The following is a 17,137-nucleotide window of genomic DNA, read 5'->3' as shown; positions in this document are numbered from 1 at the left end:
GGTGCATACTGTGAGCTTTCCCAGTACTCCCAGCTATATTGGGAGCCTGTATCGCACCCAGACAACAGCCTGTGAGGTTATGCAGCTGGCACTGTGTGCACTGAAAAGAGCAGAAAGAAGAATTTCTATCTATAAGAAATAATGAAATTGGTGATGGTCAAAATAGTAACCTAATTTGTTTGTACTCCTTCAGTACTCGCCCCTTCCCTGCCCCAGCTCTACTATGCGGCTCTGTCTTGTGTTAACCGAGTTACAGCAAGGCTCGTCTGGTTTAATAAAAAAACCACCAAGTTGGTGTAGATTGAAATCTCATTTGAGATGCCTCACTTAATCATACATCTCCTCTGTGGTAAGATTGGTTCTGAAGGAGTCTTTCCGTGACATGGTTTGTGATAGCTGAGTTAGTGCCATTTGTGGGGAAGCGGGAGACCATCTCCGGAGCATGAGTCAGTCACCCAAGCAGGCATCATTTCTTGGAAGAGCTATTTCACATTATTGATGGATGTGGATTTTAGGCAGAAATGGAAAGCAGCTTTATATTACACTGAATTTAGGTGTTTTTCTGTTTTGCATGCAACATTTCTCATTGCATTTAAACCCTTTTCCCTAATTTGCTGAACATTTGAGGCCTCTCCTTTGGGAAAAACTGAGCCTGTTTCAATACTTACTGTCAAAAAGAATGACTCTGCCATCTCCACCGCAAGGCTGCGTATGGTCTCCAAAGCAAACACTGTTGCATTCCGTACTGGCTGCCTCCCCGTATCTCCAGTAGTCAGGATTATTTCCACAGAAACAAGCATAACCTGATTCCATGCCTGCAAACTTTGACAACAAAGATGCATAAGGAAGGGAGGGATAATATTTAAAGGAGTAACAGCAGGAGGCTGCATGAGCAAGAAAGCTGGCAGCAGAACGCGTGTGGTTTGGAGCAGTATGATGCATCAGAGGTCGGATGTCCCACCACAAACTGTTTTTGTTTGAGCTGTCAGGATGCTGCTTAAGATGAGTGAGAAGATGGAATGGAGGGCAATTAGGGCACCTTATCACACAGGTCCATAGTAAGCAAGCATGCTTTCTCGTGGCATTACTAATTAACCATTTGCCTGGGTTGCTCTGGATGCAGAGAGAGGGCTGGGTTCCCAAGGTGGGAGGGAGAGCTCTAAAAGGCAAAAGAAAAGGGGGGGCAGGGAGGGGAATGAATTGAGAGCTCTTGGCACACTGCCGTCTTTTGTCTTTAAAAAGATTTCGTAAACGTATGTCAAAGAAATCACCTTAAATTGCTGACTCCGGCAGGAACTGATGCACGTCTGGATGGTGAGCTTATTGGAGGTCTCGCTGGTGCCAGTCAGAGGCGGTGGTTCCCCATGGTCCTTGTAACACCCCAGGTTCCCCGGCACTGGCGAGAACAGACAGCAGTCATTGCAGAGCTGTGCCTCAGACTCCCACGACACAGGCCATTTGACACGCTGCCCGGGTGCGAAGCGGCTCTCTGCGTTCGAGCCCGGGTTTCCCAGCACAGGACACCTTACGCTATGCTGGATCCTTGTCATTTTCCAAACATGCCCCGGGATAAATGGCAGGTGGTGAAATAGCATCGGATCTTCTTAGTAATACACCTGCAATCCTCTGTGGTTGATTTCCCTAAGCTGCAGTAATGCAGCCAAGATAAATACCTGGTTCGTTTCTCCTGATAGAGACAAGTTAAAGAAAAGGCACTAAATGGGTGCAGAGGTTTTGTGGGTTTTTTGCCTACGACCATGCATGTTCCGACACTGTAGATTAAACAATGATTTCTGTCTGGTCTTCAAAACAACGATGTTCTGGAAGCTTTCTAAACAGAATATTTGAGGAAGGGAACCTAAGCTGGTTTAGGATGGAGTTTGGCAGGTTTTATGGGAGGGACTATACACTTACATAGGGAAATTTCATAATATTTCAAACTCAAGTTCTGATATGAATTCAAAGCATCGTGTATTATGGCATGTACAGAGAGAGTCAAAGTGAGCAAAATTACTGTTATAAAGAAATATCTGTTTATACTGCATTAATACAACATTTCAACACTCCTTGGTCACTACTGGAGGTCAGCAAGTTTTCCCCCTTCCGTGCATAATTTGTCCTCTGTGTTTTGGTTTTGCACTTTTCATCAAAGCTCTGGAATTTAACCGTGGCTACTGGGGGAGGATGTGGGATACAATACAGTGCTGCGCTAATGGCATCAAATTATCCCTTGCCCACTCGTCACATCTGCTCACATACTTGGAATTAAATCTATTACCAGCTCTGTGGTCAGACAATTTTTTTTATCCCTGTGCCAGACTGACAAGGAATATTTTTTTTGTCCACCTAACGGCCACAGCTCTGTTTTACTTATTCAGTCATTGGTTATTTCAGTACCTGGCAAACTTTCAGCTCTCTTGCTAACATTTCGTGGCACAGCACAGGGTTTGGGGTTTTGCAGCCCCTGAGCCCTGACGACACGCAGAGTAGCTATTCGAGGGCTCCTTTTGAGCCAGCCACTCTCGTACGTGCAGCCCCTTTCTCTACAAGATAACCCGTGGGTTAGCAAATGCTTCTCCATTATTGCACTTTCCCACCCATATGATAGGAATGCAATGATGCTTTTTGCACTCAGCAGTCCTGTACAGTAGTCCTGAAATATCTTGTCATTGGATTCTGGAAGGTGCATTTCTGGGATTTCTTAGACATCCCCATGCGCAGCAGCCACTGAAATAACGCCTGGAATTCAGCACTTCTATTTGCCTAATTCTAACACAGATGGTCTTGTCCCCATTGTTTTGGAATATTATATACTGAGCTTGTAAACTGAGGTCAGCTTACCGTTAAAATCTGAACCATCCCGACATCTGGAACAGTTAACAGGTCTGCCTGAGAACTCCCTCCCAGACTAGGGCTCTGCTGGCTCAGGCAGATCCCTTATTTTGAGGAAGAGGTTGAGCATGTCAATTAGTGATCAGCAAATACCCTGGGGTATCTAGGATTATACTCTTCAGGAGGATGGTCACAGTAGCATACAGAAGAATTAATGAAGCCGAGAAGAAAATTCAAGTATGTCTATTTTTTGAATAATTAGATAACACAGCTTCAAAACGTTGTTCATAAAACAACGTTGTTTTCTAAGAACGATACAATTTCAATTATAAATGCTTGCATGGAGTTACGGCTCTGATATGCCCTACAGCAACGTGCGTATAAGCAGTAAGACTTCAAGCCACAGCCTGATTTAACATACCTTTGGAAATCCCCATGCGCAGCCCCACCCCAGCTGAGCGCAGCTGGGCAGAGGAATCTCAGAGAGCTCAGGTTCTTCTGCAGCGCGTGATCTCAGTGCCCTGGAAAAGCTCCCTTGTTAACCGACCCAGCTCATTTTCCTGGGAGACCTGGGATTTCCTAAAAACACTTCTTTTTTTTTTAAAGTAGCTTTTGAGCTACTTTTGGTGAAACCCTTCAGACTTTCCTTCAGAGGACAAGTGCTTCGATACGTCCCATGCTAAGAAAGCAGAGCAAGTAACTCAAAAACTTCTTACATTCTGTAACTAAATCAAGCACGGCGTTTGGGTACAGCCTACAGCTAATTAGTCTCTGTTGTCCCAGCTGCATTTTAACTTTCTCGTACCTGGCAAACAAAATTAGTGTTGTGCGACTGGGAATAAACAGAAGCAGCACCAATCGAGCCCAACAGTGAACAGCATTTTCCATGCCGGTGCCCAGCTCTTCAAATTACTTTGATATGAAACCAACACGCTAAAGGAGCCCAAGGATCTATGCTCAGCTAAAAGCACTTTAGCAGTCCCACATCACATATACGATTAAACACTCTTCTGAACTGGTACAACACACAAAAAAATGACTCCTGTACATGCACGTATGGTTTCTGACACCCCAGTTCCTCCCATGGCTACCAACGTGCTGGTCCCAAACCCACCTCGCTACTGAAGGCTCAGAGTACATGATATAAGCAGAATAGCAGAGGGGGGGACATTTGTTATCTGATTTGGAGAAGATCTAATTGGCATCTTCACAGTGAGGCATTTGGGACGAGAGCTAAGGAGCTTCAGTTGAAACATGAGATGTTAAAATTTGATATAAGGGAGATCTTTTCACTGTGCTGGCAGTCAAGCATGGGAACGAGGGCCCAGAGAGGGAGAGCCCTCTGTGTCCTGGCTGGATAAACTTGGGCAAACAGCAATTTGTTCAGAGCTCAGAGCTGACCTTGCTTGGAGCAGGAGGCCGGACCAGATGACGGCCTGAGGTACCTTCCTACCTAGGGCATCCTACAACTCGTGTATGTACAAAGCTATACATAAAAACCGATGAAGAATCAGAAGTATTTCTAGATAGGTAGCTACTGTTTAGTTACTCTGACCTTTCCAAATTCCCAACATAATCTTTTGCCTTGATTTGCTCTTAATGTTTTGCCTACTAAGGAAGCCTGGCAAAACTGAGGCTGTCAGCGTTCTGCAATTACTGTTCATGCTGCTGTCTTACCATGACACTGTCTTCACCCACATATATCTATTTGTTCTCTTGTGCTTAGAAGTTCCCTTCTTTAATGCAAGCATGCTATTTTTCTTTTAAGCAGCTTCTGACATAACGAGGTCCTGGCAAACACCCGAGCTTCTGCATATTGCATGTTAAGGCACACGTATTAAAACAGGGAATTCATCCTTTTGAGCTCAAAGCCATGTTCCAGCTGTGCTCATCCAGCTCTTCCAAGAGCCTCCTAGCTTTTTGCCACGGCAGCGTGCACCAGTATCCGCCCCAAATCATGCAACTCTCCTCTCTGTTCTCGTGCGAAAACCTGTACAGGTCAATCTTACCGAGGGATCAGTAAGCTCTGTATCACCTCCCTGGCTCTGCCATTTCACACTTTATCAATATTTCAGTAATAAATACATTTATTACATGACATACACGGACAGAGGAAATACAATTCTAGTAATGAAATCCGTTTGCGGTAAGACACTCATGTGGGTCATAAACATGGAGATGCAATTAAATGCAACAGCAAGCCTGCCTTTCTTTTACCTTTTGGGAGGGCAAGTTGCTATTTCCTTCAAATTTCAACCTAACCTCATTAACAAAGAGACCAAAAAAAATCAGGAATAGCTGCAACATTGCAGAAAAAAAAATAAAAATCTAAAGCATTCTGTTCTGAATTCCCCATGTGAGACGCACATGTGCTGTCAGGACTTCGTGCTGCCTTCTTGCCTTTTACTTTGTTTTTGCCCATTCCCGTCTGCTTAGCAGACAAATCAGCAAGAGGAGAGGAAGCAAAGCAAAGACCAAGCTCCTGGCGGGGTAACCACCACTGTCTGCTGTGATTATGCCCATCCACCCCCATCGGACATGGCTAAATTCTGCAGAGCATGTTTGCACATGCAGAACGCCAGAACACATTTCTGAATGAAACATTTAGTGTTACGTATAAAAATTAGTGAGTGAGAGACACGATATAATCAAGTGAAATCATTATCATAATGAAAAACTCTTAACTGTAGATTCTTAATTATTGTTACCGTCAATCAGTGCATGCAAATCTCTCTCAGCAATCAAGATGCTTCATGTTGTTGGCATTGTAGGGGTATTACGTGGGTATAATTTATAGGTAAATTATGCTCCAGATACTTGTCTTTTCTAGTAGTAAACATAATTATGGAAAAGAAGCTTATACAAGACGATTCTTTTACTTCTTTAAAATTTTCAAATAGGATTTGTTACACAATTGCTTTCCTGCTCCATCACAAAACTGAGTTTTATATTATGCACCTCACAAATCGGTTTGGATGGTCCTGCAATTTAGCATCATACTTACTGAAAACAGAAAATCTGGTAAAGAATAAAAGTGTTTTTTTCCTCACACAGCTTCATAAACCATGAGGTTTGTATTAAGACTTGGATGGGCTTGCAATGTACAGTTTGTTCTAAATTGCTGCAATTCCTTTTTCTAGTATCCAGTTTCAGTGCAATGCTTGAAGCAGCTGCTACTGGTCAAAAGGACATTTTGTAAATGTAAGTCTGGATTATCTGTGCAAGTAAGTGTCCAAGTTTAAATCCTCTGCTCCCCACCACAGAGAAAATGAGTGAGGCTGGTTTTAAAAGGATCCTTTGTGTAGAACAAATGGAGTGGAGAGAATTTGCCTTTCAGCTTTTTTACTGGTGCCATATCCAGAGAATTTGTTAACATCTGTGGTCTTTAAAGAAAATGCAAATTCTTTCATTTTAGACCAAGATAAATTTCTTAATTAGGAGGGTCATGTTTCCTAAATAGGACCTGGTATATCAGAAAAATAAGAGTACGATACCCTCTGAACAATGACTATCAGAGCGTTGAATGGTTTGATGTTATTTAAATTAGACTCTTTAATCTGGTGGTGTTTAAGTCTAGGTAAAAGGCACCCGACTCAAGGTTCCACTTCTGTACTTGTGTGCCTGGCTGGAAGATGGGAATCACTCGCTCACACTCAAAGAAAAGAAAACTGTGAAGAAACTAAGAAATCACTTTAGACCCGTTTTTCTTTGTTTGGTTTTGTTTTCTTAATGTCAAGCAAGAAAGGTACTTCTTGCAATCTGAAGTATGCCTGCATGAGGACAAGTGCTCTGATGCAGAACAGCATACATGAGTTATGCCCCAGAAATAAAGAATACTTGCTTTCCTAACTCCTTCTGTGCCAGTAAGGACATTAATTAAAGACTTAATCAAATGTGTAGTTATGGTTGCTTGTTAACATACAAAACTGGAATCTCTTTTTAACACTTGGGCATATTTTAATGAACGTGCATCTGAGCAGTTTATCCTGGAGCATTCAGGAATGGAAATTTTGGAGCATAACAAAACCTCCACATTCCAGACAAGGTAAATAAAATAATACACTAAAAATATTAAATCCTAGCAGGAAGAACCTGAGCAGCGTTCAGTGTGTGGTTTCATAGCAGCACTAAGTATGTGCACCTGCAAGAACTGGAATTCCAGCCCAGAGCTCCCACGTACCTAAGAAACAGCCACCTTTTTCCTGTGTCCTCTCATACTGTCTTTATTTCTTCCAAGCAGCTCTGTGTATGATGTGTTATACACAATAAACTAATGCCATCTACTTTACAAGCCAATTGCAAATAATGGATGAAAACTTACCTTGTAAAAAAAATGTATTAATAATTTCCTATTCATTTTTGTCTGCTAGATTTTTATAGATTAATGGTGTTTCTATGGATTAAAAACACTAGGAGTACTTCCTAAGTTTTTTCTGATTCTCTATCTGATATTATTTGTAAATAACAATCCAGTAATTCTGGGATAAGACGAAAAGGGCAGAGATCGAGGAACGATTCAGTAAGCTTGTCATTAACTATAAAGACCCAATGAAAATATTGCTCAGTCTGCGAATGAAATGTGCTGATTTGCCTTATCCTGATTTCTGTTTGAAAATCACTACCCACTGCTGAAGAGCTGCCAATCTCTGTTCAACAGAGAGGCCTAAAAGAAATGCCATAATAAATGCCACTTACTTCGGCAGGACGGAATCTCACAGTATTTCCAATATATCCCATCCTCATGCTCTGCAATGTAGCACCATGGGCTGACATCTCCATCAGGGTTCCTGAAAGGGAAAAATAGAGAGAGTGAGTGAAAAGTCATCACATATTTTCAAAAACAATACTAAAATAAATGTTACTAAGCCCTAGTGTCATGTTTTTTTCTCAAATGCTTATTGAATCTTGAATCCGTTGGATTATATACCAAGAAAAATGGAAAATGGTTATGAAATCCAGAAAACTTTGCTTATTACAGCACACAGCAAGCATAAAGTGCTAGCAATGTCTAAAACATAACTTCTTTCTTTCACATACAAGGTGGAGAGCTATTTTGGGATAGTACTGAAAGAGAGGAAGATTTTCAGCCCCACATCCCAGGTAACTTCAACTCCAACACTTGATTTCTACCTTGGTGCAGAGTAGCCTAGCCTTCAGCTTTTCGTATGTGTGACAACAAAACCATTTATCCAATAGAGTCTTCTGGGAAAGACTGAGGTCTGTTCTTTCCCTCCAGTAAAGCTGAATAAATCTGTTCCAGTGATCTGATATATTGATGGCCAAGTCCTTATGTGTCTGTGATTATCCTTTGCTGTGTATCACATCATTTACAAATGCATACCTAATTAATCATTAGGTGATTTAAAGTTATCACTATGCACACTTTGAAAAACCATTCACATTGAAATGATCCGTTTAAGAGAATAAACTGTTATCTGGGACAAGGAAAGCCTAAGCCTAGCGCACTAGGAATTTAGGGTTAACGGCAGAGCTCCCAGCAGCTACAGAAGGCTGAAATCAAGGGAAGTTTGTACTGGAAATAAGGCAATTATCCTTGTTTTCACAGTTACAGGAAATTTTGGATTTACACCTGCGTGACAGCGAGGGGATGCCTACAACTGGAGCGTGGTAATGGGACTCCGCACAGAAATGCTTTAAAACACAAGGAAATCATGGAGAAACGTGATGAATGTCTTTAGAAATCTTTGTCTCGAAAAAATTGTTAGAAAACAATTGCATGTCTTTCAAAACCTCCATAAACTCCCCTCTGCATAGCTTTGTTATGGCTGAAATGAGGTTTAGTGGAACATTATGAGGCATTTCCATCCTAACAGTGTGCCTCGCAGTAAACAAAGAGTTCCAAGTAAGGACCACACACGGACAGATAAAATGCTTCTGATTGATGCTTTAAGTGTAAAATTAGATTATTCAAATGTTTTCCCAAAATTATTCAAAAGTCCCTAAAACTGAGCCTCAAAGCAATGTATTATGCATTTTAAAAGCCTTGTGAGATATGTCTTGCCTCAGAGAAGGGAAGATCAACTTGCCCATTGTCACCAAGCAAATAAATGACAGAAAGAGCTAAAACAGCAGTACCTTCACTCACAGGGTCTCAGCAAGATTTGTGTGCTCAAGATATGCTCTGACCATCTTAAACCAGGGACTTCCCAGGCTTTTTTAGCTTCACAGAAAAAAAATACTGACCCAGGAATGTTCTCACAGGTTATGGAATGATGATCCTAACTAACAGATGCTTCTTAACTTCACACAGGCCACTGCAGCCTGAGAACCATCCTGTGTTTGGTGGGGGTGGGCTGAGGGAGGCTGGGGTACAATGTTTTTGAGGGGAAGACAGTTTCTCCCAAGACAATCTGATACGAGGCAGCTCAATGGGTGTATTTGTTTTCCAGGCCTTTTTCTAAAGAGAATGCCCAACTTTGTATAAAGTTGTTCTTGTTAGTGGTGTTTTTAATTTGCTCCTGTAAGAAGATGAACTGGTTCAGAAGAGAATAAATTCAGAACTTGGGAATAACGCTTTCTCCTTCTATGGCTGCTAACAGAGTCCACTGGTGAAAGACACTGAATAGTGTCATTCTGAACCACTGTTGCAGCCACTGGAAAAGATCCTGAGAAAATCTTTTTCTTCCCTGTCCTTCACTAATGTTTTTCAATGAGATATATCCTCCTGAGTCACCAAATAGTCTGGAACTGCCACCAACTCCTTTCATCGATGCTGCATGGCACAAGGCCTCTTTTCTGTGCTTTCTTACCTTCTCTCCATTAACTGGCTGACTCTGTCGTATTCTCTTGAATGTTTTTTTTCTGGCTAAATATGGAAAAGTTCTTGGATCAAAAACCAGGACCCTATGTTCACGGTACAGCAACTGTGCTGAACTCCTGCATATTAATTTTGCCTAATTCATCCCGATTTATATTGCTTACAGTGAAATGATTTCAACATGAAGGTGGCAAGTGTATAGGCTTTTCTCTAGAAATCCTATATCCTGCTAAGTGAAGGCATCTTCCAGGAGAACAGAGATATGGATTGAACCTTCTCACGAAGGAGACAAAGCTTTTCTTGCTATGCCTCAGATAAACCAAAAGATTAAGAACATCTCTGCCCCTATTGCCCAGTAAGAGACACCGACTCATCTTTATACACATCCTAGAGAGGCTGATGATTAGCACTCTTTAAGGAATGTGCCTATCGGGTCATTCCCCACCTATTTCCACAGCAAGCATAGATGGGCATAAAAACTTACAGTGCTAACCACAGAAGAAACCAAAGCCTGTTAGAAATCCATGCTTCTGACATTCTTCGCTGTATGACAGGACGTTCCCTAGTTTTGTGTCTGCTGTTTAAAGTCACATCTAGGCACTGGAAGCCGCAATGAGAGATCTCTTACCTGCAGTAATTATGGTCTCCAAGCCCTCCCTCTCCATTGGGGTATTTCAGAGTATTATATGGATGCTCAAAGGTCTCATTCCAGAAAAGACAGGGTTTCCCTGCATACTGGGAGGTCTGGTTCTGAGTGCCACGATAGTCAGCCCCGTTTGCTGTGTAACATTCTGGGAAGAAATGGAAACAGAAAAAGAGAAAGAACGTATGTTGGTTTAGTATTTGGTTGTTCTTCCCTTGCCATCCCTCCCCATTCCCAAGAGACCACGTTTCCTTTCGTTAACGTTTCCTGCATTGTTTAGCCAACTAAAGTTGCCGTCTGGGATTTAGGTTTTTCCTGAAACAACTATTGAAGATATTACACTTCCATTACTTTACTGAACAATGTATAAGACAGTCAGGTCTGAAGAGTGGTTAATACAATGAGTATGCATTTTCTGAATAAACATACTACATTCTTTACTGTTTTCCCTGTGTTTCACCCATTAAGATGTATCTGCAACCTGTTACTTTTCCAAAAATGAAATTAGATGATGTTAGCACTCTGCCACCACCCAGCATGCTCCCTAAACCCCCGTGCCAGCTTAACTCGAGTTGTGACTATCCCTGCTTTTGAAAGCAAAACACTTTGTAGCTATGGATTTTGCAAACACTTACATTTTGATTTAGAAAAAAATCTTAGGCATTTTTTTTCCTCTGGCCCAAATTGCCTTGGAAAGGTTCCTCCTTCAGCAGAGTATAGTCACAACACTAATCGACTACTAAAGCACTTACACTTTCAGATTAAAACTACATGTGCTTCGCTCATTTTCTCCTGTTTAAGTTTGCTTTCCTAGCTTCCTAATACTCAGCAAGTTAGAAATCAAAGCAGAGGATGATTTCTCCAGGCATTAATTACCCTATTCCCTTCCCAGATGAACTACGAGCCTCATGCTGCCAGGCTTTGTTGCGTCTTATCTGTGACACCTTCTGATCACATAAACATTCATATGCACGAACAATTTTACCTTTGCTTGAAACATGAACCATTTTTGAGTCAATTACACACGGTGAAGGTGACAGAGCATGGGACCAGTTTGCCCAGCAAGGCTGTGGAATCTCCATCCTTGGAGATATTAGAAAGCCATCTGGACATGGTCCTGGGCAATAAGCTTCAGGAGACCACGCTTGGGCAGAAGAGTGGAGCAAGATGACCTCAACCACTCTGTGACCATCTTCCAGAGACAGACAATATAATTAACATAGCATAAAAAAAAAGTCCATCCTTTTTGTAATTAATACTCGATAACATTTATCATCCACGCATTTATTTAAAAACAGTATTAAAATGCACCAGTCCGTGACAGAACTAAACCTGCTGCAAACATTTCTTTGTACTGAGCAGCGTTACTGGAGAACGTCACAAATGTTTCTCACTAACTGCCAGCTGCACAACCTTCTGCTTTATCTGATCACATTCCCTGTAGGAACCACAGCTGCAGAGATGTTCTGCTGCCCCGAGGGAGCGGGGAGCCTCTGAAGTGGAGCACACTCAGCTCAGGTGTCTCTCCAAAGATACACTTCACAAAACAAGGCTAGAAAGACCTGTGGGGTTGCAACTGGAAGAGGGGGGAAAAAAAAACCTCACCCCCAGCTTAATTCCAATATTAACAGCACACCTTTTTTGTATTTAGAAATACTGTGGGAGAAGAGAAAATGTATCATTAAAACCATGCCTTTGAAATGAGTTTAGTCTGGACCCACAAATATCTGAATGGTGCAATTATAATGATTACTTCACAGTTTTATTACACAGCAGATGAAAGCTGATGTGTTTGTGCCTTCACTGCGCATTTTCATGCCTAGGCAAGTTAGGATTGCTATTAAATGGAATTTTGTTGCTGAAGGCATAGAGCAGAGGTGTCTGCACGGCGTTAATGTATGCTGCTATCATCCCTGGACAGAGAGCTATCTGATTTAACAAAAACAAGTTTCAAGTCACTACTCCTCCTTCCTGTAATTTATCTGACTGCCTTAGCCATGCAGGTGAGCTTGAAAAGGCTCACGTTTACTTGAAAAGGCAAATTGGACTTTCCAAGATTCAGGCCACCATGGATCTTTGCATAAACACAGGGAAAAAAAACCTTTAAACCACCACAGTGTTGTAACTTTCTCCAATATCCTCTGGCTTCGGAGTTAAAGCTTTTCTATGTCGTAACTGAAAAATATAAGCTGATGAACTTGGCAGGAAGAGAAGAAAACATAATCAAGGCAGTTAAACAGAACACCAAACAGTATAAAGAAGCAGTTGTAGAAATGATAAGCGCACCCAGAAAGGATCACTGCTGTAGCTCAGTGCTATCACTTTTTTTGCTCCTCACTTCTAAATAAGAAGCAATCTGTACAAACACCTACCCAGAAATGCGAGGAATGCTACAATACCTGAATGGAACCTGGCACACGGACTGAACTAGAGTTACCACCGGCGCGTTTGAGGAGCTGCTAAGGCTGGCTCAAGCTTTCACTGCCAGGAGTGACTGCCTTGTATTTACACGTCAGCTTTTTGGTTTTAATAGATTTTCTTCAAACTTCATTGCACTGATGCTTTAAGGACATTACACAAAAGGAGAAGTCAGAGCTCTCTCCCTTCCTCTTAGCAGCAGTTTTTGTTCCCAAGGCAATTGATAGCTGTGACGGTGCCTCCTGTGTTCTTGTGCACCAAGAGATTTGGGAGAAATGAGCTCTGCTGGCACCAAGATGGGGAAGGGAGACAGCGAGGTACCACGTAAAATCATTCATTACCCCAGAGAAACTGAAATGAAAACTTTTTGTTATGGAATTTAGCAGCTGTTATCAAGGGAATTATACACCTTCCTACATGACAGGGAAATTTTCATCGTGTTCATAACAACTTTGCCATAGTGTTGGAGCACAATCTTTTCAAGTAAATGTTGGCGTTTAAAAATCGGGTCCTCAGTCCTACGTTCTTTTACCTTGAACAATCAAGCTTTGTCATCAGCTAGAATATATTTTGTGCAGTTTTCCATACAATTCCTAGTAACACGGCTACAAATCTCTCAGCAGATTCCATATCTGGGCAGTAAACAGCTGAATTCTATTTGTCGCACATAGCAATTTCGCCATATTTTGCTGCACAACAGCCAAGACACCCTGCTAGTGATCTCGCTGGAAAATTACTATTCCCAATGTGCTGAAGGTGCAGAGTGAATGTTCCATCTGCAGACACACCACCACCCTCTCCATTTCAAATCCGTACGCTGCACTTTAAAGTCCTAAGAGATTCTGAAGAAAGGAAGGTAGAAACTCCGACCTTTTCACCTTGTGCCACCAGTGCAGTAACTCTGAAAAGATGAGCTAAAAGAGGTGAACCACAAAACTAATTCAGAAGAGGTCATCAAAATAAACCAGAAAAGAGCGAACTGAACGGTATTGGTAAAAGTCATGGGCTTACTCAGATCACCCGAGTTCTCTTTGGTAGATTATGATCATGCAGAAGGGAGCAGGAAAAAACAAACCTATCAAGGACAACCATCTCTCCTTTACTGCTCTGGCATCCACTGGGTCCACCTGCCTTCTGTTGCCTGATACTTCCACGTCACCTTAGGCTACGAAGCCCTTTGCTCGCAATCTAACATCAGAGCAATGGCTTGAGTAAATTAATGCTGGTTCTACAAATTTCAGCGAGCCTTATTCCTTTAAGTTTCAAGAGACTGTGGTATACTCCGACAGAACTTGCATTGTATTCCAGTCCTCTCTAGGCAGCAAAGACAGCAAGGGGAGACCAGGCACTTTGTGGAGGCTTCCTAGAAAGCATCCAAGTGCCTCTGTGCTGGACAGATTTGTCGCATCATTTTGTTCACACACTCAAGGCTCAGCTTAAATCATCCTGTCAACCATAAACCGATATTAAACCATCAGGGGTTTAGTGCATGGAGAAAGCTGCGACCATTCAAACCTTGATGTCTACGACCTCCTCATATTTCTAAGGCCTCAGTAAGCTGGGTCTCAGACATAGTCAAGTCCATGATCAAAATCAATGTCTGTGATGGTTCCACTCTACTAACTACCTAACAGCCCTGTTGCTTCTCCTGTTCCCTGGGGAGGTCTGCAAACAGATTTTAGTGGAGACAGAACCACCACAGTGGGTCTAGCCATGAAAAGCTGGAAGCTCCTAGCACGTCCCATTAGGATAAATGCTTATAAGCCTTAGTGGGAAAACACAAACAGCGGCACCTTGTCGGAGCTTATTTGTTTCCAACACATCAGGTGCCCCGGTTGACAGAAAATTCACTCTTCAACTGAATACTGAGACGGGAGAAGCGCGTCTTGAGTGGTAACCGCGAGACAGGAAAAGCAGCAAATAAGCCTGGGGAGGGTTGTCCACTCCAAGCGAACGCTCAGTGTGTGATACAGGTTCACAATTAGTTTTATTCGAGCCAGATCAACATTTGGAAGATCAAACAGCAGCTGTAGTAGAAATTTTTTCCATCTGTCTCAGTTTCTTCTTCGATGTAGGGACCGTACAATGCTCATTGATGCCTTTGTTACCCTGGGACTGCATGGCTGCCTGCGCTCCACATGGGCGCCACTTCAGGATCATTTGAAAAATTAAGGTAGTGCAGAACACAACAGAATGAATTTTTTACTGACTGAAGCACTGACATCGCTTGGTGTGTTGGCTTCCAATGATTTGCTAAGATGGGCTTCCAAATATTGGCTGTAACCTCTGCAGCCCTTACTGGCAAGAGCCCCAGTTACCTGAGAAACTCTCCTGCTGTGCCACAGAGCCACAGGCAGAAAGAACACAAGCTCCTGAATTTCATCTGCTGGCTTTCTGTACAAACGAGAGGAGAAGCAAAGAGAAGAGCTATCTGCTTCTCAAACACTCTTCTTTTTCTGGCTGACAAGTGGAAAATCTTGTAAATCTGAGCATTCTCCAAAAAACCCATCTTTCTCAAAGCTGTGTATGTAGCGACAGGCTGGGGTGGTGGAGGTCTCAGGCTGGTTTAAATGATTTCTTAGAGTGCTCTTCTAAGTTTGGGGTACGCACTTAGCTTTGCGACTGACAATTCTGAATTACAAACTTGTTACTATTTCACTGAAAAAAACCTAAAGTTCCTTGCTTTATTTGTTTGCTTTAAATTCTGGAGGCTACCTGGAGTGCTGGCTGGCAATACTAAAGGTTGGCAACAATCACCAAACAGAAACCAGCCCACTCCAGCCAGGAATGACCCCATCAGCTCCTGCCAAACAAGAAGCAAGGGTTTCCTTTAAAAGTCTGCAGGTTAATTAAAAACAAGTGAAAGTGGTTGCTATTTCATTCTTGGGTTTCATTACAGTGCTGCGATAGCCAGAACCTTAAACGTTCCATAAGGATGGAGTAAGAAATAAAGGTTCCTGGAATTCACACGCTAGAACTGCCTGCACAGCTCTCACCGTTCTCTTCTTACAGCCTTTCAGAGGAGTCAGAAACATGTTTAAACAGAACGTAAGGATATGGAACCAAGAGTGCCAGCTCTGCTAACGCTCAGGTGTCAGTTCCTTGATGCAAGTGCCTGCCCCGTGTTCTAAGCCGAGCCTTAAGCCATCTCCTTCCTACCTAAAGGGTTCTCCTCATTCCCGCTGGAGACCGCAATTGAAGCTCTCCTCCTTAAATGCAAGCACAGTATCTAGGTGCAGATGGCAACAGTTACAGGCACTAACCAGATGCTGCAGCCTCTAATTTGATTGAAAGGGTATAATTAGACAGCAGAAACACTTCAATGAGAGAGTAACGCACAGAGGAAAGGACAGAAACCACTTAACTGATGCCAAGATACCCCGGCAGTAAGGGAGGCAGGGGCCCGCGGGTGGAAGGGGCAGAACACCCAATTACCTTCGTCAGATGAGAACGTTTTTGTTTCCCTGTGGATGCGAATAGGGATTCTATTATCATAGGTTGCCACAGTTCTTCATGTGGGAACACTGATTAAAACCAGAAGAAGCTTCAGGAGATCAAAGAGGCAAATATGGCTTCTGTGGTCATTATTAAAAATATTTTTAGCAGGGCAATGGTTTTCTTTGAAGCAGCAGTTTTATCGATGGAGCACACAGTCATTTACATCCCGGCACACGAGCGGCCAGAAACAATAACCTCATCCCTATGACGTAGCGAGGCAAACAAACGCATCGGGGAAGCACTGGGCTGGCTCAGACCTCCCCGAGTCAAACACTGGGAAGGGCTTTTACGTTTCCCTGCTTCACCGTGCCAATCAATCCTCACACCACGAGAGCCCTTACCAAAGCTACCGGGCTGGGGAATACGTACTTCAGCAGCAGAAAGCCCACAACACAACAGCTGATACAAACCAAAGAGAAAACGCTCAGGGAAGAACAATCTCTGTTTAAAATCACAATTTTCCAAACTGCTAGCAAATAACTCCCTATTTGGCAAACCAGCTGGTTAAATTCTGATGTGATGCTGCAAGGACACTTGGCAACTTGAGCATCCCTCTTTGGCAGCGTAGGGGCCCTCTGCACGCACATTAAAAACCATCTCTCTACCATTCTACATATCCACACACACACATATTGGTTTTGAAGTCCTCAAATGCAACCATTTTTGCTGGTCAGAACTAGAGTCTTATTTAGCACTGATCCGAACCAGAGAGCCCCTTTCTGCAATAGGTTGGAAGCAGGCAAATTAGGACATGAGCATGACAGGCAGGTACCTTTATTGCTAACGCTTAGGGGTATGTATTTTGTACCTCTTTCCTTTTACCCACACAAGACAAACACGCCATACGAGCCCCAGCTCTGCAGCTGCTGTCTGGTCCTCAGCCGCAAGATGCACACACACTTGCTCGTCTTGTGATTCTTTACCACTGGACATAAGAATGTATGATGTGGCCCCATAAGAATTCCTGT

At 42.6% G+C, this 17,137-nt stretch overlaps 1 protein-coding gene across 1 annotated transcript in view; it reads right to left on the bottom strand.

Annotated features, from left to right (window-relative positions):
- KREMEN1 (kringle containing transmembrane protein 1) overlaps window positions 1-17,137 on the bottom strand; it is a 30,502-nt gene that overhangs the window by 10,699 nt on the left and 2,666 nt on the right. The window contains exons 2-5 of the mRNA XM_069870652.1: window positions 10,239-10,401; window positions 7,528-7,619; window positions 1,272-1,396; window positions 669-822 (exon numbers count right to left, since the gene is read on the bottom strand). Coding sequence (XP_069726753.1) covers window positions 669-822; window positions 1,272-1,396; window positions 7,528-7,619; window positions 10,239-10,401 — 534 coding nt within the window. The remainder of the gene's footprint in view (window positions 1-668; window positions 823-1,271; window positions 1,397-7,527; window positions 7,620-10,238; window positions 10,402-17,137) is intronic.

This window comes from Phaenicophaeus curvirostris, chromosome 17 (genome assembly GCF_032191515.1).
Source record: "Phaenicophaeus curvirostris isolate KB17595 chromosome 17, BPBGC_Pcur_1.0, whole genome shotgun sequence".
NCBI classification, from domain to species: domain Eukaryota; kingdom Metazoa; phylum Chordata; class Aves; order Cuculiformes; family Cuculidae; genus Phaenicophaeus; species Phaenicophaeus curvirostris.
This window is presented reverse-complemented; position numbering and strand designations above follow the sequence as displayed.